General features: G+C 42.4%; 1 protein-coding gene across 2 annotated transcripts; it reads right to left on the bottom strand.

The window, feature by feature from the left end:
• Window positions 1-2,356: 2,356 nt before the first annotated feature.
• On the bottom strand, window positions 2,357-27,780 carry NFE2L3 (NFE2 like bZIP transcription factor 3). Of its 2 annotated transcripts, XM_081285421.1 has the most exons (4): window positions 26,957-27,780; window positions 10,925-11,101; window positions 4,009-4,092; window positions 2,357-3,783 (listed from the first exon to the last, which is right to left on the bottom strand). In XM_081285421.1, exons 1-4 carry the CDS (start codon window positions 27,509-27,511, stop codon window positions 2,569-2,571), a joined length of 2,031 nt encoding a protein of 676 aa, XP_081141547.1. In that variant the 5' UTR covers window positions 27,512-27,780; the 3' UTR covers window positions 2,357-2,568. The 2 variants fall into 2 exon arrangements, with proteins under 2 accessions (XP_081141547.1, XP_081141548.1); XM_081285422.1 differs by lacking the exon at window positions 4,009-4,092.

The raw sequence follows: 27,780 nt of genomic DNA on the forward strand, positions 1-27,780 counted from the left end.
TTGTTGGTGTTTTAAAACCATGCTTTTTAACCAGCTCAAGTGGTGTATTGGCTTGTGAAAGGCACTGAGACAAAAACCTGGCATGCTGTAGTGTTTTGTCAACTAAGGGTTATATTGAAATCTATGCTTGTAAATGAATAGTGATGGTCTTTGGAAAATGTTGCTTTGTGGGTCAATTTCATAATGGGAACTTAATATGGACATCTTTACTTGAATGTATTGAAGAAACCAGAAAAGGGCATACAAAGTTGACTTGGTCTGATTAATTTCTTTTGCTTTTGATAATAGGTGTCTAACAGGTAAGTCAGATTAATGACTAGCTAATATTACCAGCTCTCATGTCTCATTTGAAATACTTTGCATTTATCCTGTCATCAACTATGAGCTTGTCTGAATACTAGCCTTCAATTTTTAAGGAAAAATTTCAAAGGTTTGGGGGCTGGGGATGTGGCTCAAGCGGTAGCGCGCTCGCCTGGCATGCGTGGGGCCCGGGTTCGATCCTCAGCACCACATACCAACAAAGATGTTGTGTCCTCCACGAACTAAAAAATAAATATTAAAAAAAAATTTCAAAGGTTTAAAAAGTGACTACAAACAAGTTAAACTTTGAACTGAAGTAAACTGGCGCAACGCACAACCTCAGTACCAATTCCAATCAAAGTCAAGGGAAGTATAATGGGGAAAATGAACTGGCACATGAAAATAACGGTTTACCCAGATAATGGCAATTTTTCTACACGCTTGTATATTTCAGATTAACCAGGTAGCTTCTTATAATCCTAGATGTGTCTTAAAAAGAAGGAAATTACTTTAATATGGGGGTGGTGGCATGTTTGTCTTAGGCATAAACTTTATCATTGCAATCACTTCTGTACTTGGACAACTTGTGCTTTATCTGGGTCAGTGGTGGGGGGAGCATCTTAAATATGGTTATGGCGTAAACTCAAGGAAACAGAAAATTTGGCTATAACTGGACATTTCACATCCATAAGAGCCTCTTAACGGACTGAAAGGTCATGCAACATTTGTTTTTCCTGAGATTGAGGAGCAAGGAAAACCCACAAGACACAGCCAAGTATATTGATTCCCACAATTTGATGGGGTGCCACTGACATAATTATCAATAACATCACTGGGAACTACCTTTTTAGGCTTCACAGTGCCTTGCCACATTGGGAAAGCTTTTACAAGTCTTAGGAGGATTTAGGAGGTAATTAAGATTTTAACACTTAATGCTATTGAGCATTTCTTCCTGCCATAAGGGTGGGTGAGGCCAGCAAGAAAAAAAAACATTTTTGATGGTAGGTAGATTGGGGTAGAGAATTATGCTTGTGAAAATCTCAAAAGACCTCATAAGCTTGCTTTGAAGGTCAGTACAGAATGAAGGGATGGGACCAACTGTCCTCAATTAGCATACACTTAAAAAAGGAGAGCATAAAGTTGTGTGTGAATCCTGGTGAGTCACTGCCTGAAGTATTGTGGAGATTTTTGGGGAAAATCACTGGTCAATAAATACAAAAGTTTGTAACAGATATGGGCCAAGTCACATGACCTGGAGTTAAAGAATACTTGACATGGATATCACATGGACTATCTGCACATTGGTTTCAAAGAGGTAATGGGAAGAGTCTCAGGCTAGCAACAACTTTCTGTTGGTTCTATTTTAAGAATGAGATCTCTGCATCATTAATAGTAATGTATCCATTCACATGCCCCAAATCCAGGATGCTTAGGTGTAACCTGACCTACCAAGACTCGTCCTTGACAAGTACCACCATTGAACTATCAAACTTATCAAAGGATCTTTCAGGCAGTTTTAAAAATATAGCTGTAACTTAGCCCAAACCAGGCTGTGCAAAGATTGACATTTCCCCAAATACAGCAAAATATTCGTCTCAGGCACAATGCAAGAGATTTTTGTAACATGATTTTTTGGTGAAATCTGTTAACTGGTAAAATCATGTTAGTGGTTTTTGTGCTGCTAGGTAGGTACTCTGCGTTTAGTTGCTCATTGTTGGAGAGGCGAAGTTTTTTTAGCTCAATCAGGAAGGAAATTTCCCATATTTGTTATCCTACTATGCATTTAGTTTGCTCACCAGCATTTGAAAATGTGGGTCTTTTAGGGGCTGGGGTTGTGGTTCACTGGTAGTGTACTTGCCTAGCATGCGTGAGGCACTGGGTTCAATACCACAAACAAAACAAAGGTCCATCAACAACAAATTCTTAAGAGGTAGGTCTTTGTTTTTATATGAATTCAAATATAAAGTTTATTTTCACAAAGTATAAGTTAAATATACAAATTAACTACAGTACCAAACAATGTTAAGGCCGGTTTGTACTTCTTACTCAAGTCTGGCTCCCCACCTTTTCCCTGAAGTGTGATCTTAAACATGTATTGATACAAACATCAATATATATATATTGCCTTAACTAAGTAATTCAAGTTGCAGTAAAAGATTAAAACATACACTTGAATAAAATCCCAAAGTTAGAACTAAATTTAAGCTGATGGTCTGTGACCCAACTAATCTTTCTGAATATTAAAAGAAATCCATCTTGAATTTCTTCTCACTTTTTCTTTTTTCCCTTTTGGCCTTCCTTTTTGTGGCCTGAGGTCACCAGTTCTTTGGGCACAATCAAAACAGTTCCATCATGACTGCACTGAAGCGCATACAGGTTTGGATCGACAGGCCTGCCCTCACCATCTCTTAACCTACTAAAAACATCATGACAGAGGTCATGCAGTTTTTGTTTCATCATGTTAATTGCTTTGTTACATTGGGCTTGTTCTCTTTTAAGGGTCTCTTTCTTTGCTTGCAAATTGCACACTTCATCTTCTAGATTCAAAATTATGTCTAATTTGCGTTTACGACAGTTCTGGGCAGCAACTTTGTTTTTCCCTCTTCGTCTGATATCACGAATGAGTGAGACTTGTAAGTCTGTCAGATAATACCTGCTTAACATGCTGTTAAAAGAATCAACAGGCATACGGACAATTTCATCTACTGAAAAAGGGATATGCAGAGCTTTAGCCCGTTGTTCATCACGGCTTAGATTTCTATGTGTATCATTGAGGTACCTACTCACTTTCTGTGATTTCCCAGGCCATGAAAACGATTCAGAAGTGGGTTCTAGTTCATCCGGCTTCGTGTGGTAAGTGTGGTCATGAACTATGTGAAATGTGAGATCCCCATGAAAACCAGATTCATTCCTCTGATGCGTGCTACACACTTTATTGGATTCTGGGTAGTAGCCTCCTACAGCCCCTTCTAAGTCATAATGAGGAGAAACAGGGTCACTACTATAACCTATAGCACCTTCTTCATCACACACCGAGAGAGAAAAATTGCAATGGTGACTTGAATTCAATGAGTCTGGTTCTTCAAAAAGCTGAGAGATGTCCATGGGATCAAAATTTTCTTCTGTGACTAATGACAATAAGTCTATCTCATCAAGTATATTTGCATCAAGGTCATACAGAAGGTCTTGGCTTGTTAGATTCCACATCTGATTGTCAACAGGTGGAACAAATCCTGTTATATCAGTTCCTGGAAGGGTTTGCTCTGGATTGGAATGAAAATTCAGCTCTAAAAATTGTTCCTGTGCCTGTGAAGTCCTTGCTACGGGATCTCTTCTAAATGTGGTGTTGGGATACAGCAACATGGCCTCATGGAGATTGACATCATGACTTATAGCCTGGGTAAAATTTACATTGTAATGTGCTAAAGAATTTATGCCATCACTGGTACTCCCTAGAAGAGGTGGAAAATCTTCTGAGATGTTCTGAAAAACAATGGAAAGATGGCACTTTAAAAAAAAAAAAAGAGTTCTATTACCTAATAACTTGACAATACTAACATAAGTATAAACTACCATGTAGCTTTTAATATGAATATGCTAATTTATTTCTGTAAAGTATAAAGTTCTGTGTGCTTAATTCACAAGTTTGACAACCTACTATATCATCCAAGTAAAAGGATGGAACTTAAAAATCAAGATTACAGTTACCTCTAGAGAATATTCAGGTTGTGAAGAAAGCAGCTGAAATAAGTCTTCTAGAGAGAAAGATGTATCTGTCCCATTTAGATGTATCTAGAAAAACAAAACAGGCACACCAGTCTTCAGACAAAGGATAAGTGGTTGTATAGGGTTTTATCCCTATTTTATTCCTTGGTTGGGAGCTTTACATTCTATTTCCCTTAATACTTAATTTTGTAATTAGAGTAAACTACAAACCCCACCATTCTTGTCCTAACCATCTTCCACATAATTTTTAGCCAGTATTTTAAGTTCCAAGCCTTATTTTATTTTGTTCCTCCATAAAGCTACATATTTATATTTGCCCTAATGTCTTTCCCAACTTATTCTTTGCTTCACTTCACTTCTGCCTTCAACATAAAGCTTCTTGTTGAAGTAACTCCTTTGACAGAAAACCTGAATATAATAAAAGTTTTTGTATCCTGGAACTATTTTGCCTTCATGCTTCAAACTCTCTGACGTCTGGGGTTAGATTTTTTTTTCTCTCACCGTCTCAATTTTTTAATATTTTGCATCTCTGTAGTATATTCTGGGTATTTATCTCTCTCTGTCCACATTTTTCATGCTGAGGATTTCTTTTTCTTTTGATACCAGGGATTGGACCCAGAACCACTGAGCCACATCTCTAGCACTTTTTTATTTTTTGAGACAAGTTGTTTATGGCCTCCTAAATTTGCTGATCCTCCCGCCTTAGCCTCTCCAGCTGCTGGGATGATAGGCATGTGCCACAGCACCTGGCATGCCTCAGATTTCAGTCTTTTTTTTCCTCAAGACTCAGCATTTATTTCTGCATGTCATTCATGATTTTTAAAACATAAGCTCATCTTTGTTGTTCCAGCACTGACAACTGAGCCACATCCCCAGCCCTATTTTGTATTTGATTAGAGGCAGGGTCTTACTGAGTGCTTAGTGCCTCGCTTTTTGCTGAGACTGGCTTCGATCCCATGATCCTCCTGTCTGGGCCTTCTGAGCTACTGAGATTACAGGCAGGCACCACCATGCCCTTCTGTAAACTCATCTTTGCTGGGAAATTTCTGTAAGAACCTCACACAATGAAGAGCCACTAACTAAAGCAATTTTGTGTTTTTCTCTCTCTCCAAAACTTGTTCATAATTTCTAAACTTGGATTCCTTGTGTTGGTAGTATAGATCAAGACCTTTTAGTTCACATTCCAAGCCACTCGATCTTTAGTGAAATTTGGTTCCAACTCTAGTATTCTATCTATAGAATTCCTTTGTTACCGAGTTTTCTTGAAATTGTCCATTTTATTATTCAGGATCACTGTTTATAGTGCGTGGGTGCACAAGGGTTTTATGTTTTTTTTTTTTTTGTTGTTGTTGTTTTTGAGGTGCTGGGAATTGACCCAAGGGCCCTCTACCACTGAGCTATATAGCCCTATCCCTTTAGTCTTGCTAAGTGACGCAGGCTAGTTTTAAAGTTGCAATTCTCTTGCCAGATTCCCAGATCACTAGATTACAGGTGTGTGCCTTCACACCTGGCTAGATTATGTTAGTGAATTCATGGTCCTGAATGAGGTATTCATGTTCTGTGCTTCACTCCTACCCTCATATATTTTTTTCTTCTTGTTTATGTTTTTTGGAAGATTCAGACCAATTGGAGGCCTGGAAGTCAAGCTCACTGGTAGGGCACTAGCTTACCATGCAAGAGGCCGAGAGTTGAATTGAGCTGGGCCCGGTGGCACACACCTGTAATCCCAGCAGCTTGGGAATCTGAGACAGGAGGATCAAGAGTTCAAAGTCAGCCTCAGCAACAGTGAGGCACTAAGCAACTCGGCAAGATCCTGTCTCTAAATAAAATACAAAATAAGGCTGGGGATATGGTTCTTGAGTGCCCCTGAGGCCCATCCTCACTACCAAAAAAAAAAAAAGTTTCAGGGCTGGGGTTGTGGCTCAGTGGTAGAGCACTTACCTGGCATGTGTGAGGCACTTGGTTCAAATCCTCAGCACCACACAAAATTAAAAAATGTATTGTGTCCATCTACAACTAAAAAAAAAAAAAAAAAAATTTAAATAAAAAAAAAAATCAGTCAAGATACATAGTTTCCTTTTCTGCCAAATTTCTCAAGTTCTATGAAGTCCTGTTTTTTTAGGACCCATGATAAATTAGATTTTTCTATGTCTGTAGATGCTATAGGACTATTTAAGCTAAATTAGTGGAAAAGATTTTTTTCTTGCTCCTCTTTGGGAAATTACATGTTTTAACGACTGTGGACTTATTTGCCAACCAAACTACTGTTATTAAAATGAGACCTCTTTTTAAAAAACCATTTTTATTGTTGATGAAATTTTTATTTTATGTATGTATTTGTATGTGGTGCTGAGAATTAAACCCGATGCCTCAACATATGCCAGACAAGAGCTCTACCACTGAGCCACAATCCCAACTCCTAGACCTCATTTTTTAATACTCTAAAGCATTCTATTAATGACCCCAACTTTGGATTTTTCTTTGGCCCCCCCCCAACCAAAATTTACTGATAATCACAAGTGAGAATGGGTAACATCAGCACAAATCTACTTGGATTACTGCAAAAACAGTTTTTAAAAAGTATATTTTTAATTGTTGATGGACCTTTATTTTATTTATATGTGGGCCTGAGAATTGAATCCAGTGCCTCACACATGCCAGGCAAGTGTGCAACCACTGAGCCACAACCCCAGCCTCTGCAAAAACAATTCAAGGATTATTTAAAAGTGAAATATGGACTGGTCTTTTAGAGTAGCCAATGTTGTGTTTTATGAGGTTTTTTTCTTTGTTGTTGTTGTTTTATTATTCCTGTTAGCACCCAGGAGATTGAGAGCTGAAGGGCTAACCCCCACCAGGTGGGGTGACATGTCCAACAGGAGACAGATGTAAGAGTGATTCCCTTAAAGACTAGGGTTTGCTGATTCATCAATTCCAGTTCTCACTGAGCTGTTTCTCCTCAGATTCCTTTAGGTCTTAAAGGTGGTAAGAGCTTCATGTTGTTGCTAATTCCTCAGTCTTTTCTTTGATATAGAGGTTATAACCTCTATATCAAAAATTCATTTTTTTTCCCAGAGTTTCATCATCACATACCTTCTAATTGAGCATTTTAACTATGGAAAGCGTTCTGTTGTAGACAATAAGCAATACTTTTTTCGGGCTACTATACCGCAGAGGACAATTTTGAGACATTTGATTTCAAAGAACTCCACCACTTAAAAATCAAACTATTTACATATATTTTGTTCACCTGAGTTTAAGTCTTACCTAAAAATGGATGGCTGAGCTATTTTTAAATATTAATCTGTAAGACAACTTATACTGTACTTTAGTTCAATTTAGAGTGCCAGGAAATTAAGTCAGATTCTTGTAATTGTTTCTAATCCTCATATAAAATAAAAACATACAGTTCCATTTTAGGTTAAGACCTCACTGCATTTTGAACAAAGACCACTAGGAATATTCAAAGAACATGGTGGATACACATAAGTTCAGTTCAGTTTCTCCTTAGTGAGAAGAAAATGTCTTTGAACCATTTAATCTGCGTATACAATGAATTCATTAACTGCCTGCAGTGGAGCTAGAGAGAAAGCATGTGGTAAATTTTAAATGTCCCTAGGTATTCTTCTAGGGTTGTCATCCAAATGAATGGAAATGCCAGTGATTCACTCACCTGACAAAATATCTTTAAAAATTACTAGTTAGAGCTACCTTAAAGGCCTGTAATCCTGATGACTCAGGAGGCTGAGGCAGGAGGATCACAAATTCAAAGCCAACCTTAGCAACTTTTCGAAGCCCTAAGCAACTTAGTGAGACTTTCAATAGAAAGGGTTGGGGGGCTGGGGATATAGCTCAGTTGATCGAGTGCTTCCTGAGATCAGTCCCCAGCACCACAAAACAAAAAAACCCCAACTACATTCAACTATAAAGCTCTAATAAAAAAAGAAATTTTAAAAATGATGTACAACTTATAGTATACAAAGACCTCTGATGTAAATGATGAGGAGCTGAGCCTGATAGGACCTGGGGCACAAATGCCTTGCTCTTTGGGTGATTTATTTATGTATCTTTAGTTTTAGGTGGATACATTGTTTGTTTTTATGTGGTACTGAGGATGGATTCCAGTGCTTCATGCATGCTAGGCCAGCACTCTACCACTGAGCCACCACCTCAGCCCCTGATTAATGTATTTCAAGCTGATGTTTTCCTATGTCATATTACATTTTACCTTCTCTTCAACTCAGCTCCCTGCTTTATCTACTCATTTAATGAGCTGGACATGGAGGTGCATACCTGTAATCTCAGTAACTCGGGAGGCTGAGGCAGGAGGATCACAAGTTCAAAGTCAGCCCCAGCAATTTAGCAAAGCCCTAAGCAACTTTGGGAGACACTGTTTCTAATAAAAAATTGAATGAGTGTCCACTGTTTATCTAGCAGGGAATTAACTGCTAACATTTAATTCAAAGACTTGAACAGTTCCTGCTTTTCTGTGATACCCAGTGAGGGAGTAAAGGCAAAGACATACCACATAGCCAGGAGAAAAAGTACACAACAGCATGAGGAAATATACCAGGAAGCATTAAATAAGTGGTGGGAGAATACTCTCCCAGGCTAAGGAAGTGGTTCAGGGGAAGTTTGCCTAACATGTACAAGGCCCTGGGTTCGACCCCCAGTGTTGGGACACACACATTCATTTAGGAATATGGGCTAAAAAATGATGTCTCCTGCAAAATAAATATGGATTTTTCAGTATATGTCCATAGGCACTGACATCACCATATGTTCCTTGTGTGTGTGGGCAATGGTAGTAAAGCCACACAAAAGATACCTGAGGAAAGATAAAAGTCTAACAAGTAAATGAGGGGTCAGGGAGAATATCAGTATATGGAGAAAAGCACAGGCAAGCGCCAAATGCTTAGAAATTTGAAATGAAATGCCAGACTGAGACGGAGGGCATACATGAGTTGAAGCTGAAGAAGTTAGGGAATGAAAATGGGGTGAATCTCTCTACCCTCCTTCTTACCTAAAGAACAGAAAAACCTCAGAGAGAACTACTTACAAACTTGGTGTGTGCTCCCTGCAGTCTACTTCTCAGGTCTTGCCTGAGAAATACAAAGGGTGTAAAGAGCATGTGGCCAGGAACCCATGCTAGACAGCCAGATAGTGGTTGATAGGGCCTGATGGAGAGACTGCGGATGAATGTTTAAGAATCCATTGGACCAGCTGGAGGTAGAGATGCATTTGCCCTTTTCAAGAGAATGGCAGATGAAAGATGCCTAGCTACAAGAGCAGGGATTCCCCAAAGAATCTACAAAATGAAAGTAACTAATCTGAAATGAAACTGTATCCCAAGGTCAAGGGAAACAATGCCCAGTTGGTGCCAAATAACCTCTCCTGAATTCTTACCACTCCATATCCTCAGCCCCAGGGAAAACAGCCTAACAGGCAGGAGAGGACAAACTGAAGAATTAGAGGACATGGCCATACATACCTTTTCCACAGTAGGAAAAAGCCTTGTGGGTTCAACAGATGAGATGGGAAGAGGGAAGAAGCTAAATTTTGGTTGTAAATTTTTGAGAACTACACTGGATTATTTTTTGTCAATTGGCGCATTAGAATGACCAGAAGAACTTTTATTTTTTTAATTTTTTTTTTTTTTTTTTTTTTAGAGAGAGAGAGAGAGAGAATTTTTAATATTTTTTAGTTCTCGGCGGACACAACATCTTTGTTGGTATGTGGTGCTGAGGATCGAACCCGGGCCGCACGCATGCCAGGCGAGCGCGCTACCGCTTGAGCCACATCTCCAGCCCCCAGAAGAACTTTTAAAATCTGATTATCTAGAAGTCATGTGACCTGCCCTAGATTTTACCCACAGTGGAAGGAAGAACTGGTTCCCCTAGAACAGGTTAGAACAGGCTGGAAGGGGCAGGAAGAGTAGTGGGTAGGCAAAGAGAACAAAGCTATTTCTGATTGCACTACATAAAAATCAAGTAATGTTTGTAATGTTACATGGTCAAAACCTCAGTGAGGTTGGACTGTCTGGGATGGGCCAGGCATGGTATTTTCCATCCTCCAAGAGGGTTCACAGATCAGGGTCAACCCCTACCTCCCAGGGAGGGGACATGCTGAAGCAGGTCATGGTGAAAAGGTCCATCAGGACAAGATCTGCAAGGGTCTTCCTTCTGGGTAGAAGTGCCATGTGACTAGAGGTCTGTGGAATCCCCAGGCCTGTCTCTGGAGCACCTGTGTGCCAGGCTTGTGGGCAGGACCTCAGCAGGACAGAATAGAAACCAGATTTGGTCCAAGTAAAAGAAGAGGGTAAGACCAGGCTGCAGGAAGAACCCATCCCTTCAGCCAAGCTTCTAGAGTTCATCTTTCTATACCTCTTCTCTCAGAGTACTTTTAGTCAATGAGTAGCCAATAAGGTGGACCACCAGGCCTGGCCCCTTAGAAGAGAGACCAGAATTATGAAATGTGCTCCTGGATGTCAATGGGTCTGCTTGGCCCACTAGCAGACTGCAGATCTGGACTCAAGCCTTAGCAGGAATTGAGGGTGATTTGGCTACAGGGTTAGTCCTCTTTCTTGTTCTCCAGGACCCAGTCAGCTTGGATCCAGAATGTCAGTCATGTACTTATCCCTTATCTTGGCAAACACAATGAGCAAAACCTGCTAGCAGGTTGCTGGAGGGTATGTGTGCATGTACTGCACAATCTTGAGTTTAACCAGAGAAAACATTCTGTGAGCTGATTCTTTTTTAAGTCTAATTATACTTTTTCATATGTCAGATTTGAAACATCGGAGCATACTTACATGCAAAATTCATTCTCAATGTAAATTGTCAATGCCACAAAGCTACACAAAAGCCAAAATGGCAAGACTAGAAGATTCTGATGTGCTCACCTCATTTCTAGATTCAGCAGTCTTTTCCGCCTCCCACTCAGGTTTATCTGCTACTTTGTTTTCATCTTCATTATTCTGTTGTAATTTCTCCTTCTGGCCCGACACCCTTTCCTCATTTTCTTCCTCCTCAGATCTGTGATCCATACCTTCATACTTCTCTCTTGGTACTTGATTCTCCTAAAAAGTACCCAACAATGTGCTTAGAAACCCAAATAAAATAAGCAAATGGCATTTCACTGAATTGTTTAGTGATCTTGTAAACCCTTATGTCAAATGCTACGACAGGCATTTCATTATTTCAGTATCAAAGAAACATTTAATTCTGAAATGAGGACAAGCACTAATTTTGAGATGGGCTGTTCCAACACAGACAATTTAAATTATATGCGTGTACACAGACCTTGAATTTAAAATATTTGCATATTAAATCTGGAAATCAGTGTTGCAGTTAGGTAGTTTGTCTTTAGTTCTCTACTGAAAACACATCAAGCAGCTAAATGGAAAGAAACACTGATTAAATACCTGTGTATGTAGAAAAATCTGGGAGGCCAGGTACAGTGACGCATACCTAAAAGCCCAGCAACTCAGGAGGCTGAGGCTGGAAGGTTTCAGCCTAGGCAACTTGGTAAGATCCAGTCTCAAAATTAATAAAAGGAACTGAGAATGTAGATTAGTCGCAGAGTGCTTACCTAGCAGATGCCAAGCTGTGGGTTCAATCCCCAGGACCAGGAAGGAGGGAGAGAGGAAGAGGGAAGGAAACAAACAAACAAAAAATCTGGGAAATGTTATTTTACAAACTATTAACTGTGATTCTTTCTAGAAGGCAGGATGGGTTGGGACAAACTGGGAAAGGACTGACTTTGCTATACATACTTCTGTAACTGAATACAACAAACATGTATTCCTTTTATAATCAGAACTATATCAATATGACTATTTACTCAGATGAGTCCTTCCACTTTTTAATTTGCTAAGGAGACTTAAAAAAAGATTCTTCTAGACAAACAGTTACAATTTAACACATACTGTTTATATCAGTTATATTAAAAGTTTCTATAATCTTTTTCCTGTAACAATAAGGCTTCTCAAAGTCTTTCAAAGGATCTCTTTAATTTTTGACTTCTAGGAACATGGCACTAACTAGACTAACTCAAGGATAGCACCCTCTACCACCACCAATCCAAAGAAATGTTCATTCTTTAAGTTGGGGGGTGGGGGAGAGGTAGGAAGGTGAAGATCAAAGAAATGAAAATCCACAGATGCCAGAAGCAAGGAAAAAAGCAGAAAAGGGATGCAGATATCCTGGTGGCCCACTTGGTTTCTCTGGCTTCTCTATCTGTACAAACTCCAGGACACATTCTGCTTCCCTCCCAACACTGCAGGTGACTCTGGTTCCCAGCATAGTCAGTCTCATGTGTATACACCTCATAATCCCGCTAGTAAATTGAATTGTACCTGCTACTGTCCCTTCTCCTCTGTCAACAGAGGTGCACCATCAGTCGGGCAATTTCTATCAGCCTACTAATGTATGCCTGCCATGTGTAAAAACCCCCTCCATCGGTCCCACACTACCCTTGGTCCCATTCCACTTTTCTGCTCCCCTTTAGAGCAAAATCCTCCAAAGAGTTATCTGGACACAGTGTATTCTCTCTCAAATCTATTTCAATGAGAATTTTTTGCCCAACACTCCACTAAAACAGCCTACGAGGTCTCCCAAATCCAACAGTTCTCCATCTTCATTTAACTACCAGCAAAATCTGACTTTAGTTCCTGCCTCCTCCTGGAAACAGTTTGTTCATCTTGCATCCAAGTACTTCTTCCCCTATTCTCCTACATCCCCTAAGGCTTCTGCTTTGCTGACTCATCCCCTGATCTCTAAATAGCAATGTCCCCAAACTGTCTTCAGGCCCACCAAGGACCCCTTCACTTTGCAGCCTTGGATTGGCTGCCCTATAAGGTGCTCTCTCTGACTTCAACTCTACCCCCTTTTCTTGTGGCTTCATTCAGTTCTCTAAATTCAGTGTGTGTGTGTGTTTTGCTGGGGATTGAACCCAGGGCCTTGTGCATGCAATGCAAGCACTCTACCAACTGAGCTATATTCCCAACCCCTAAGTTCACTTTTCTTTCTGAACCATGCCATTAAAAAGTACCTCTTGCCAGGCACAGTGGTGCACGCCTATAATCCCACCAACAAGTTCAAAGCCAGCCTACCCTCAGCAACTTAGTGAGGCTCTAAGCAACTCAGCAAGACCCGCTTGTGTGTATGTATGTATAAAAATGTATGTATGTGGTGCTCTTAGGTTTAATCCTCAGTACCAAAAACCAAAAACCTCTCAGTCCAAAATCTACCTCCCTTGCTTTGTGTCTCCTACCCCCACAGAATTCAACAACCAACTGATAAATTACTATATGTATTTGTTAGCAGTCTTGTCTGTCCTGCTAGGATGCTAGTTTCTTGAGGGAGGGTCTCTTGTTTGCTTGGGGGCTACTATATGCCATCTGTCTACCCTAGTGTCCAGCACATAGTAGACCCAAAACAGACATTTGTTGAATGTTCAATTCTTAGATACAACATCCTAAGACTTTGGTAGGGATCCTATGTCTGATGGATTGGTCTTTGATGCAATTACAATGCTAATACTCTCTAAATCTGGAAAAGGAATAACTGGTCACTACTTATTTATTTTTTTTAACCTTTCATCTTTTGCTCAAGCAAGGTTTGTTAAATTTGAAGATGACCAAATTGAAAAATTCTGATTCCCAACACAGCTAACTTTGCTGCTGGTGGACAGAGGAGCTTCTAATTTCTAAATCACACAATCAATTTTAGAACACAATGCAAGATTCCCTTATTCTGTATTATGTTGAATTAATACAACACACATGAACACCTATGTCAACATGCCAACTTGAGAATGTTACCCATAAAATTGTATAAATAATAGCAAAAGGAAACAAATCAAGCCCATAAGGAAATGGATCAAGTAAACATTAGTCTGGAAAACCAGGGAGAGGAGGACCAAGGACAGAGAAATTCTACAGGACCAGAACACACAATGCAGGAAGCTAAAACTAGGTTAAAAATCTAATAGAATAATGGATCATAACTCACTGAATAAAGTTATTTAGTAATCTACTCAACTATAAACAGCTAAATAAATGAGAGAAAAAATGTTTTCTTACAGTAGAATACAAACAATAAATATGGAAAGAGAATGACAGAGCTAGAAAACCATCAATAGATGCTACAACTATGGAGTGAAAATTTGTTAAGAAACAAGATAATTTGAACTTAAATAATAGTCTCAAATTATCACTCAGATTATTTTTAATAACAAAGAGAAAAACACTACAAGAAAAACCTGGCAGATACCATCTTACCCAAATGGGTAAACTGACATCATGGTCCTCCTAATATGAAGAATACTACCATTTCTATATTCCTGTCAAAAATTCATTACTCTCAATCTAATTATGAGGAAACATCAAATAAATTGAAACTTTTCCATTAAAGATGACTAATGGGACACAGTAACTCAATTGCAATGTATGATCTTGGATTAGATGGTAATCCAGAAGGGAAAGTAACTATAAAGCACCTTCATAGGCAACCGATTCTGAATATAGACAGTAAGGTAGATAATAATCTTAGATGCATGTTAAGCTTCCTGGCTTTGATAACTGGATACAGAAAAGAAAATCATTGTTCTCAAGAAACACACTAAAGTATCTGGGAATTGAGGGATACAATAGCTTTAATTCACTCTTTACATTAAAGATAAATCGGGGCAAAGGATAGATGTACTCTTCTTACTTTTTTTTTTAAGTTTGAAAAGATGTTCAGTCTCACAAGTTTAAATGTATATGTATTTCTTTTGCTCATTTTTACAATGAAACATTAGTCTTTTTCTCATTCATCAGTAGTCGTGTCATTTTTACTTGTCTCACCTCCAGTCTTCATAAGAGTGGAAGTGGGAAAAGAGGCGAGGAGGCTACTCTGGTGATCTCAGTGGATGACAGTCTGAAAAGGGATGGTGACAGATACAGATGGAAGTGGGGAAAACCATTATATATTTTGGGAAAAGATTAGTTGGGTTTTGTCGCTGAAACAGAAACAGGAGGTAAAGGGAAGAACTGACTCACTCTTAGATCTGACTCTTGAATAACTTGGGATAGCTGAGGGGAAAACAACTGAAATGGGAAACAGTTCCATTTCGGACACGGTTCAGTTTAAGATGTGAAAAGACAAGTAGAAATGTCAATCATGGTAAGAATCTGGAAATCAGAGCAAATGTCCGACCTGAAGGTGGCACATCAAGACAGGTTGGGGTGGGAAGCAGGGTCACAGGAACTGATGAGATTCCCAGCAAGAGAGTACAGAGCGAGGAGGGGCTTGGTGCCAAGAGTCTTCAGGAACTGTAATGTTGGAATCCTAATATGAAGGGTCAGGTGGAGCCCAGGGCATGCTGTAATCCCTGCAACTCAGGTGTCTGTGGCAGAATGATCAAGTTCAAGACCAGCTGGAGCAACTTATAAGACTGTCTCAAAATAAAAAGTACTGAGGATGTGGATCAGTAATGAAGTGCCCCTGGGTTCAAGGGTTAAAAAAAAGAGAGAAGCCACCAAAACAGAGCAGACTGAGGAAGATAGGAAGTGGAGAGGGGCAACGAGGAGGCTACAAGTTTGGCATCTATATTCTTTGTGTATCTTGCTATTAGTTTAATATTTTTCATGACTATTCCTAAGAGTAACTTGTGGTTTTCTTTAATGTGTTATTTTTAGGTCTTGGTATCCTCATCATGCCAATTTTGAAAAAGGAACTGAGAAGCTTTATACAACATAAAAATTCCCTATTCTTATAAAGCTTAAATGAGTTTTCCCCCGTAAGTTCTGTACTAGGAATTTTTGCTTTCCAAAGAAATTATTCTGACAATTTTTCCAACTTTTTTTCATGGGATATGACAATTTGCCACCCCCCTCCCCCAAAGGTTGTTTCATTTTAACATTATCTTCAATAGTATTTGAGCATACCCATTTCCTCACACCCCTTTACCCTGGGTTTGTTTCTTTCTTAATATTCAACAATTAAAAGACTAAAAATGTAGCTCATCAGCAGCTACAACCCCACAGATAACAATGTATGTCTGAATATGAAGACAGCAGGGGCAGCTCTAGACTAAAGTGGGGGACAGATTTAAATAGTAAAAGAAAGCCTGAGTGGGCTGGGGATGTGGCTCAAGCGGTAGCGCGCTCGCCTGGTGTGCCTTCGGCCCGGGTTCGATCCTCAGCACCACATACCAACAAAGATGTTGTGTCCGTCGAGAACTAAAAAATATTAAAAAAAAAATTCTCTCTCTCTCAAAAAAAAAAAAAAAAAAAAAAAAAAAAAGAAAGCCTGAGTGCTCTCACAATGAGTTGTTCAAGGAACCAAGTTCAAGTCCTGGTTGGGGTAGGTATTTATGTTTTGCTGCCTCTGGGTATTTCCTCTTCTCCCTCCAGTTCTAGAAGACTGAGAGGCAGACAGACCTGGGGCAGATTCATTTCAACCTTGATAATCTGGTTTCCTCAAAGGCTCCCTTATCTCTGACATTCCAGGGGTCTATGAATAAGTGGCCATCACAACTGTTAAGTTCACCAGTTCACTTTTGAGAGGATAAGAGGGTGCTGTTAATAATTAACTGGGTAAACCAGAACTGTCTGATATGGTCACCTTGCCTATGAGGCCACAAGGAGAAAGAGGAGCCTACATAACTATTGAGAATCCTGATTGCAAACTGTTGGCTGAATCCCACAGACCTAGGGAAGATCAATGCTAAAACTTGCACAGCCCTAAGGAATAAATATCTTAGATGGTCTTTCTTGTATTCATTTACCTCTCATTTACTGAGAACATATTAGGAAGCTAACAGGAACATGTTACAAGAAGTATAGACAAAAGAAAAAATTATCCCCATAGTTAGTTAGCATGATGCATGTGGGGATGTACCCCAGATCCCCTACAAGGAAGGACTTGTGACTTCCATGAGCAGCCGGCCTCCAGTTGCTGAGAGCTCCCTCACCCAAGATAATGCCTTTCCACATCCCAGTATTGATCACACCATAGCTGGATCCTTGCTTTCCCTCCTGCACACTAAACTCAGCCTGGAAGTCTGCATTCCAGAAAATCCAACTATGCCAGTTATCTCAAGGAAGGGAAGAGTAGGATTCACTCTTATTTATATTTATAAAGTGAAAAAGGTCTGTGGCATTTGTAATATCATTTGCGGCCTGTAAAGCCTTAAATGGACTATTGCTACAAGGGCCCAGGTCTGACAGACAGTAAAAAGGCCTGTCGCACCCCAATGGCTGTGTAACCTCTCTGACCCTGTTCCCCCAACTCTGAAATGAGAGGTCAGTATTATCTAATAATTCCCATTTTAAGGAATTAGTTGAAAAAAGTGCCTTCATACATATCAAGACACTTTATAAACATTAGTTACTACCCCTTTTTGATTCTGAAAAGTTAAAAATCAGTGAATGACTGCCAATAACTCAACTGGAGTTTCAAGAGAAAGCAATACCAGCCCCTGGTAGGAAGCAGTTATTATCTCTGTTCTCTTCTTTCCTGTTTTCTCAACTCAATGGCACAGAACTGAGATACATGGATATTTTACAAGTAGTGTTGTATATGATGCAGGTTTATGGTCCAGGCTCCTAAAATAGGCAAGCTAAACCCATCATTAAGTTCCTTTTTATTTGTGCGTAGGTGATTTTTACCCTTGTGGTACTGGGGCCCAATTAAGAAGGAAAAAAAAAAAAAAGAAAGAAAAAAGTCAGTTTCCACACTTACCATAGGAAACCATCATAAATTTGTGAGTTGGGGCCCTTAATCACAACTAAAACCCTGGTAACTCACGGAGAACTGGAACCTCCAGGAAAGGTCCTCTCTACCACATTCTTGGCTGGGAACTGATCCATCTCATCCTCTGCAAGGAGCCAGAACCCTCTCAGTTTGGGCCCTTAGAACCTGAACAATGGGGTGGAGACTTTGCTCCTGAAAACAACACCCTTTGTGAAGAGTCCCAGCTGGACTGACAGGCCCTCTCATTTACTCATACTGGGGAGGAGAGATTGAGACCTGCTTCGACCTTTGGGGTTGGATGAACCTTCAAAGACAAAGAACAGTGTGGTGCCTATGAGTAGGGTGACATCAGAGGGAAACACTAGGGCCAAAGAATTCGGAGGCTGGTCTCTAGGCTGGAGGCAAGCTGGATCATCAGGGCTACAGAGACAAGAAGCCAGATAAAGCGAGACTGTGCCCTGTTTGGCCTAGGTGGTTCTTAATAACAGCTTATAATAATTATAGCTCAGGTTTATGGAGTACTCACTGTGGACCAGGCACCATGGGCATTATCTCATCTAATTTGCTCAGCATCCCCTCAAGGTAGGTACTGTTACCATCCTTCATACAGGGGGAAAGTGAGGACAGAGGTTAAACAATTTTCCCACAGTCACACTGCTAGTGAGTGACAAAACCAGTATCAGGCTGCAAGCATTTTTTATTTCATGGCCAGCTCTTAGCCCTAGTACTGGGGTATTGTCTGTCCCTCCAGATCCATGTACATCCCCTGGAAGCTGAGCCCTGCTATCTGAGGTTCTGAAGCTGGCTGGAAATCAGCCGAGTCTACCAGGAGGAGGCTGGAACAGAACTGCAGGGTGGAAATGGAAGGGTCAGGGCACTTCTTCCTCCAGGGTTCTCCAACATTCCTCAACACCAACACCCCCTTCTGTCCTAATCCACATGATTATAAGAAGTCATTCACTTCAGTCTCTTCATGAGCCACCTGGGGGAGTTCTGCTCCCTGTCACCACTATGACCCACACTTGCTCCCTCATACTGAGGCACAGATTCCAACGTGGTGGTGGAACAGCGGATCCCATCCGGATCAAACGTGTTCCTGTTTGTTACTTTACTATGCAGACACAGCTGGCAAAAAATGCAAGGTGGGATCTTATTTGGATTATGCTTCAAACCAACCATAAGAGACTATTCATGAAATATTAGGAAATTTGGAACACTGACTGAATATTTGCTATTAAAGAATTGTTATTAATTTCTTATAGGTGTGCTAATGGCACAGTTTAGAAGAGACTTCACATTCACATTTCAGGAGTATATACTGAAATATTTGCAGGTTTTCTAGCCAATGAAAGTAGTGGGAAGAGTAGTAATAAAGAATTAAAGTTGGACTTTTCTCTTAGGAAAGTCCCTGCAGAAAGTTCACACAAGAAATGTCTGGGGAAATAAAAAATTATGTTGGGGACTATTTTAAAACAAGGGAGCAGGGAGGGGCTGGGGCATAGCGCGGTGGTAGGGTGCTTATCCAAAACGTGGAGGCCCTGGTCCAATCCCTGCACTCACTCTCCAGCACAGGGGGGAAAAAATCACAATATTACAAGAGGAAAGGGTGAGGGAGTCATGGATGAATCAACACCACCATGAACCGGACCTGACGAAGCTGGATGATGGAGATGGAGGTCATTATCCTAGTGTCCATCTCTCCACTGGTGATGTCCGCTTGGAATTTTCTGTAGTAAGACACGTGATAAGCCAAACTCACTTCTGAAGATCCCTGGTGGAAGTAGGGAGACAGCTATAAACTGGACAGATACCCGCTTGATGTCACCCCCTCCAAGAGAGGTCAGGCAAAACCACCACTAGGCTTCCATCCACCAGCACAGCAGTGCCTGCGACACTGGGCCTGAGCTCCAACTCAAAGGCTTTGATTTGAAATAAGGCTGCGTCTCAAGAAAGTAACCCCTCCTACAGGCCAGGGCCAGGGATGGGGGATTTCCTTAGGATCTCTTTTACTTAATTTTAGTTTACCCCAGCAGGTCAGATAGGCTACCTGGTCCTCAAAATGCACAATGCTTTTTATGTTATAGAAAATACCAAGCACATGTAAATAGAATGCAGAGTACTACAGTGAACTTTCCATGTACCCATCACCCAGTTTCAATAATTACCCAGCATTCATGTCAATAACTTCACCCCTCCCCACTCAATTAATCTTTCAGTTTTGGGGTTGGACTGACACATGCAGAAATGCAGAAACCTTAGCAAAGGTTTAGCAAATGCAGGTACCATGTAACCCGTGACACACCACAATATAGAATACTTATAGAATACTTCAGAAAGTTCCCTCCTGTTCTGGTACTTTTCCCTCAGCCTCTCTAGTTCTAGAATTTGAGTTTAAAGCTGCATTTACATGCAAGTTATGCATTCAGAATTAGTACCTTTTTTTTTTTTTTTTTGCAAGCCAATTCCACATCCCCCAACCCAATCCATCTCCATCCAGAGAAAAGTTCTTTGGAATATGCAGGGAAATAATAAAAAGAAATTGGGCTTCAACTTTAAAAACACTTGGGGTAGCCCTGGTCCTTTCCCCAAGCATGTCCCTCTGGCCCAGTCCTTTAGTTATCTTAAGCTTTTAAATTCATAGAAGGGGTGTTGGCATGGCCCTCCCTCTACCCAGGTGTTGCTGGACACTGGGAATTCCTGAGGGAGGAACCCTAAGGCAGGAGCCCTCCATCTGGGGGTACCACAAGAACCCAGAGGCTCTGATTCAGTAAGTGTGAGTGGGCCTGGCACTCTGCACTTTACCAAGCACCCAAGTGACTGATGTCAGCACCCACCACTCCAGGAGAAGCAAGCTCTGAAGAAAGGTGAAGTCTCTCCTGTAGCTGAGCCTCAGGAAAGCTTCAGTCTGGCTCTGGGTTCTCCCTCCTCAGTAAGTCCAGGGTCTCCTTCACAAGACAGCTCTTCAGATATTTGAGGATGGTGCTTGTGTTCCTTCCCCAGCCAGATCTTACATGCGTGTGTGTGTGTGTGTGTGTATACACATATATATACACACATGTATATGTATATATACACACATGTATATGTACATACACACACACACACACACACACACACATTTTAGTCGTAGATGAAGACCTTTATTTATTTATTTTTTTACATGGTGCTGAGGATTGAACCCTGTGCCTCATGTGCCAGGTGAGTGCTCTATCACTGAGCCCCAGCCACCCCCTCATCCAGATCTTAATGCAAACGTCCCCAATTCATCCAACCATTTCCAGTGTGACTTCCCCCTTGAGGAGGGAAGGGTTTCTTTTAGGCCAAAGCAGGTCACTGTATGACTGAGCAATCACTTGCAATTTCCTGGAAAGGCAAGGGTTTCCTGGCAATTTCACCTGGGGCTCAGCAGCAGCAGCAAATCATTAGTTGAGCATCTATTACCACACTAGGAATTGGTACCAACCCTTCAATATGGTGTCATTTTTTTTTTTTTTGGAGTAAACTCAGGGGGGGACTCAACTACTAAGCCACATCCCATGCCTATTTTGTATTTATTTAGAGACAGGGTCTCTCCGAGTTGCTTAGCACCTTGCTTTTGCTGAGGCTGGCTTTGAACTTCAGATCCTCCTGCCTCAGCCTCTCCAGCCGCTGGGATTATAGGAGTGTGCCATCACACCTGGCTCAATGTAGTGTCACTTAATCCTCACAAGAAGGCTCAAAGAAAGATGTTAATATCCTCCTTTTGCCAATTTGGGAGTGAATGACCGACCAGAAGGACGTGGAATACAGATGCTTAGTTTTATGTCAATGTGATCAGGCTACAGTACTGTTGCTCAATTAAATAGATGCCTATGTGTTGCTCTGAAGACATCTGTAGATGTGCTTAATGTCAGCAATCAACTAGCTGACTTCAAATACCTTCATAATTTGGGGGCCTCATCTTATGAGATGCAGGGCTTTAAGAACAAAATTCTCTGAAGAAGAAATTCCACCTCAAGCCTGCAGCATCCCAGCTCTTGCTCTTTCCAGGGCTTTTGACTATTATACAGAGTTCGGACAGCCTCCACAACTGTGTCAGCCAATTCTCTGAAATCAATCTTTGTGTATTTATTTATTCATACTCTACTGGTTCTATTTTTCTGGAGGAGCCTGACTCATAGATGGAAACTCAGTTCTAGCCTCTTTCAAAAGGTCTTTTCTTGCCTCCATGACATGGCCATATTCTGCCAAGCACCACCTACAACTTGACCAAAAGCAACCCAAGCATGTACCTCAGCTGCCCTGGTACCTAAGTATGAATCTAAATCCTTAACAACTTGATATTGAGAACGAACTATCCCTCTCACAAGGCTGCCATGAAAGGGAGCAGCTATTGTTTTGCAGTTTGCAGTGGGCGGGAGGTGTGGTTTACTCCGTGCTTAGGAACAGTGCCCTGCTCTATTCCAGCAAGGTCACTACCGTGCTCTACAACTTCAGGCAATCCCAAGTTTCACCACCTGATTCATTATAATGCCAACCTGACGGTCTGCCCTCCTCTGCTCTAGCCACTGAAGTAGTTGGCATTAAATGGTCAGGATTTCAGGTCTAACCTACTTTCTAGTTGGAACTCTGGCCCCGAAGGACCCAAGGCACATTCAGCCTTGGAAGGGCTGTAAAGCTCCTGTGCAACCCTGGACAGTAAGTGGGCAACAGACACTAACTGTACTGTCCTCTGCTCTGAACCCTGGCCCTGGGTGCTACTGCAGGGAAAGTAAAGACCCAGTTTCCACACTCAAGACACCACAGTTCAAAGTAGAGGGTGCCAAATCTTACAAAAAAAGGTTCCAGAGTGCAATGGAGCTCAAGGAAGAACAGGAACAGTCTGAGAATTTAACAGTGAAAGCATAGCAGGAATGAAAGGCAGGAACTCTAGGCAAGGGGAACAGTTAGGAGGTAGCATGGGGATGGGGAGTGGAGGGAGAAAAGGTCTGAGCAGGAAAGTAGGCTACAGGCAGAGCACCAGGGTAACAAGTACAGCAAGGGCAGGTAGGGAATGGGTTAATGGGCCACTGGGGAGCCGTGAATGACAATATATAGAATTAGTAGGTGATAGGAAACTAGTGGTGGCTCCCCAAATGAAGTGGGGAGATGCACCAAGGTGTGCTTTAGAAATCTGCACCTGGCAATAGAATGATCGGGACTAAGCTGGGGAGAGGTTATTATAGAGCTCTCAGTTCAAAAATAGTTAATATTGAAAGTCTACTACATACCAACCCTGTCCACTTGACCTGCACTATCTCTTTTGATCTTCCAACAACTCCCTCAGGTACTCTTATCAAAAACTCAGAGAGATAAGAGTGATGGGGCATACCTGTAATCCCAGCAAAGCTAAGGAGAATTGCAAGTTCAAGGTCAGCCGCAACAACTTAGCAAGACCCTAAGCAATTAGGAAGACCTTGGCTCAAAATAAAAAATAGAAAGGGCTGAGGAAGTATATCAGTGGTAAAGCACTTCTGGGTTCAATCCAGAGCACATGCAAGCGCGCACACACACACACACACACACACACACACACACACACACACACACACAAAGTGTTATCAATGGTAGAGCTGAGATCACCCTGGCTGGCCAGACTCCAGTGTCAGTACCCATGACCCCCCGGACCATGGCTCTGCACGCTGATTTCCCACTGCCTGAACACAGAAGCAGGGGAGATGGTGAGGAGGAGAATAATTCAAAAGTTGTTATAAAATATTTCTCTGTAACCTGCCAATAGAGGTCAAAGTTTGAGTAGAAAAAGATGGTTTGAACTAAGGTTCCCAGGTTTGCACATCAAGTCAGCAAAAGCCAACTTCCTCAAGAGCTTGTCCCAAGTCCTACACACAGATCAGTTGCTCCCAGAAACAGGTGACTTAGCTTTTAATGGCTAGAGCCTAAGCAAGCTGAACACCCCCAAGAGTTGACAGAAGGGCAATGGTGACTGTCATGGGTTGAACTGTGTCCCTCCTATGCTGAAGTCAGAACTCCTAGAACTTTAGAATGGAAATTGTGTCACTGCCAGTGTGACTAGATAAATTAAGATGTCAGGGTGGATCTTTACCCAATATGAATGATGTTCCTATAAAAAGGGACACCTGGACACAGATACACCCACAGGGAGAACTCAGTGAAGATGAAGGCAGGCATTGAGGTGATGCTGCTGAAGCCAAGAAATGCCAAAGATTACCAGCAAGCCACCCCACAGCAGGAGGGATCTGTGAGCAGATTCTCCTTCACAGGCCTCAGAAGGAACCAATGCTGCCAACACTTTGAGGATTTCTTGCCTCCTAAACTGTAAGACAATAAATTTCTATTTAAGTGTGGCATTTTGCTACAGCAGCCATATGACATTAATACAGTAACTTGTGCCTTCCTTTCCCATGCAAGACCATAAACACTTTACAATGTCTGTTAGTAAGCAAAATGAGAAGCTTACTGTAAAATTTTGTTGAGCTACAATGTAATTATAAGACTATTTCTGTATCATGACTGTAAGTTAAAAACAGGCAAATATCTGTTTTTCATCTCAGGCATTAGTGATTATGGATTTTGACATGAAAACAAATTTTACTTTAACAATCAAGGAACTTTTATCTTTTCCGTTTACTCTTAGCATTAAATACTAACTGTATTAGATTTCTGTGACTTGAAGAAAGCAGCCCAAAAATCAGTAAATAGAAAGGTCCCTAATGGGACCTGTCTGTCCTGTGATAGGTCACTGTCACAGACAAACTACAAGCTCTCTCAGGTTCAAAGTAGCAACAGTTCTCTCAAATACTGATGCTAACTGCAGGCATCCATGCATCTTTAAATATGCTCAAACATCCTACTCTACAAAGCTGTTCATGTCTTGGTTTAACCTGTGCGTAACTTTGAAGGACATATTCATTGGTTGTAGTGAATGGCTGTAGTTATGAAGGGAAGCTTGTTGGGCCTGGGGAATTCCAGGAGTTTGTTTTCAGATAACGATTAGCCCCATTAAGAGGTGAGACCAAAGCAGTACATCTTTAGACACCTACTTGGAAAATCACCTACTCCAAAATATTTTTTGCGTGTACAAAAATTATGAAAAAATATACACTAAAACCAGAATGTCCTGCAACTCAACTGTAAGCCATTAGACTTATCTATTAAAAACCAAAAAAGAAAAAAAAAAAAACACCTATAATGTTCCTATGGGGTAAAGTATGATTCCTCTTCCAAGTTAACAGTAAGCTTACATGTATTAAGTACTTGAGACAGATGCAGGACTAAGCCCTTTCTATGGAATGAAATTTTAATTCCTACTTCGACCCTATGGGGCAGGCACGTTTATTGGCACCTCACACATGTTTTTCCCATTTAACTAGCACAACATCCTCCTCTTGACCTATGAGACATGGAGGCTTGGAGTGATTAAAAAAACCTGTGGGAGGGAGGGAAGCTAGTAAGTGATAAATACCAGGTAGCTAAGCGCAAAGACTGGTATTGTTTCCCTAGACCATTTTTTTCCCAAAGTCATGGTCTTCATTATGAATTTAAAATCTCTTTAAAAACCCAGCACCAGACAGCAATTCTCCTGGGGGCAGGAGACAAGCTGAGGGGGGGGAGCTGAATCACCCCATCCCAGGTGTATGCTTGTCCAGACAGCCTGAGTACAAGGCCCATTGCTTAATTTATGAGCCAGTTTAGGAGACAGGAGACTCAGGTTCTGGTCCCCCACCTCTGCCATTAATTAATGTGTGGCTTTAATCAAGTCCCCTAACTCACTGGACTTCTGTTTTCCATAAATATAAATAGACACAGGATGCCTGCCTGTGGTCCTCACAAGGCTTAAGCATTGCTGACAAAGGGGACATAGCATGGAAACTCTAAAATCTCAACAGTCCCTACCAGACTGAACAGAACTAAGTCATCCGGCAGCTAAGATAGCTAATTGATGCACACATGCAAGTCCAGGTCCTCCCTAGGAGGTAGGTCCTCAAGAGCACACAGCCTCCTCCCTCCCGTTCCAGCACAAGTTGCAAACAGGCTGGTCTTCAGCTGTGAGGGGGGCAGGGTGATAACCTAGTGCAGCATCCAGCAGTGGGTTATAATCCCATATATTACAGAACCAGGTAAGGTAGCAGGGCAACAGGTAGTCCTCCTCAGGTGAGACAGGCCACACAGGCGCCAGATCTGAAGAAAGAGCTAGTGTTGCAGGAAGAACCTTCAACTTTTCTAAAAGACAGGAGCCCACCAAGACTCACCAACCCCATCCCCCTTAGTTCCGGTAGCCTTGAGGAGGAAGGGATCAAATCAGCATAACAATGAATCACCCAGAACTTCGCACAATGACCCCTCTCTCAGAGGTGGAGAAGCCCGTCAGGCAACTGCCTACACAAACAGGGCGATTCTGAAGTGCTGCAAACAAACCAGTTTAGCCCCAATTTCCATTTTGCGTAAGACTCCACTACACACACACAAACGCGCGCGCGCGCACAAATACACACACACACACAAAATATCCCAAGGAACACTTGTTGATCCACACCAGTTTACACTAAGATTTGGGCCAAGAAGGAATTTAAAAAGCCGCTGGTAGGAACTATGGATAAGGAGGTCTAGTGTTGGGCAGCACCAGATATTTCAATCTACAGAACTTGGTGAATTTTGTTTAAAAGAAAAAAGCTAAGCTGCAAAAGAGGCTGTACCAATAAACCAAAGGGACAATGTTGGTCACAAGCGACTGTCAGGGTACCTGTTATCTGTATGCTAATAATGGGTATGTTAATAATTGGGCGACGTGGATGGTTAGGTCGCTGAGGGACCGGCTGCTGGCTGGCCTTGGACTGCACGTTGACTCGGCTCCTTACTCCCGGGAAGACGCACACACGGACAACCATCGGGTTAAACTAATGGTGAGCCGCAGCGTGGTTCTCAGGAGAAACGCGCATCCTCATAGAGATCAAGACCATTTCCATTATCCTCTAGTCCCAGGTACCAGGGAAAGACATTTCCATGCACGCGAGGTACTGAACCAAAAGAGTGAGCAAAAAATCTAATCCCATTCCTTCTTCCTCTCCCCACCCCCAACTAACTCGGACAGCCCAGCAGCCTAGCTCCACCACAAGCCTCGAGGGCTCATGGCCAATTCCTCAGCCCCGAGCGTTGTAGACGCCGCACTCGCTTGCGTCCCTCTCTAAGGTTACCTGGCTCGCGCGTCCGCCAGCGTCCGGCACCTGCGCTGTCGGTTCCACGGGTGCCTTCTCCTCCTCCTCGGCGGCCAAAGGGCTACTGCGACCCGCTCGGGGGCCCCCGCCGCCTCCCGGCGCTGCCTGGCTGCCGCCGTCCACACCCGCACCCGACGAGGCGGCGGCACCAAGTAGCCCATGGGTCCCAGCCGCGTCCCCGGCAGCCACGCTGTGCACCAACCACGCGTCAACCCGAGTGTGGGGGATGAAGGGGACCCCGAGTGCGCGCACCTCCCGGAGCAGGTGGCCCTCGAGTGACGCGGCAGGGTCCAGCTCCCGGCCCTTGGGGTGAAGCAGGCTGGTGCGCCCCCACCCACCGGAGGCTGGAAAGGGGCTGAGCGCAGAGTCAGAGCGGGTCGGACCGCCTAGAAGCAGTAGCTCATCCTGGAGTAGGGTGGGCGGCGGCGGCAGCAGGTACAGGTCCAGATCTACGCGGAGCCCTGCCAAGCTCAGTAGCATGGTGAGGTGTAGGAGGCCGCCGCCGGTCGACCACCACTGCTTCAAGAGCTTCATCTCCGCCGCGCGCCCGGGGACACCCCTACCGGGGTCCGCTGCTCTCAGTGCCACAGCCGCCGCGGCGGCACGTGCGAGCCCAGCGCGCCGCGGGCACCTGCCCGGAAGAGATAGAGAAGTGAAACAATGGGCCCAGGCGGGCAGCAGCCGTCGCGGGCTCCCCGAGCCCGGCACAAAGGCTCTCCCTCCGCAGCCAGCACGGCCAGCACTCCGGAGAGGGAAAGGAGGAGCCACCTGCACCCCTAGCCCGCCCGCAGCTCCGCGCCGAG

Source organism: Spermophilus citellus (assembly GCF_964194105.1).
Source record: "Spermophilus citellus genome assembly, chromosome: 3".
NCBI lineage: Eukaryota > Metazoa > Chordata > Mammalia > Rodentia > Sciuridae > Spermophilus > Spermophilus citellus.

Excerpts from the sequence above, each read along its gene's own strand:
- NFE2L3 (XM_081285421.1), bottom strand. The coding sequence starts at position 27,511 with ATGAAGCTCTTGAAGCAGTGGTGGTCGACCGGCGGCGGCCTCCTACAC. Across the intron at positions 4,093-10,924 it reads CTGCTGAATCTAGAAATGAG|ATACATCTAAATGGGACAGA; the intron begins GTGAGCACATCA and ends TTGTTTTTCTAG. Across the intron at positions 3,784-4,008 it reads AACCTGAATATTCTCTAGAG|AACATCTCAGAAGATTTTCC; the intron begins GTAACTGTAATC and ends ATTGTTTTTCAG.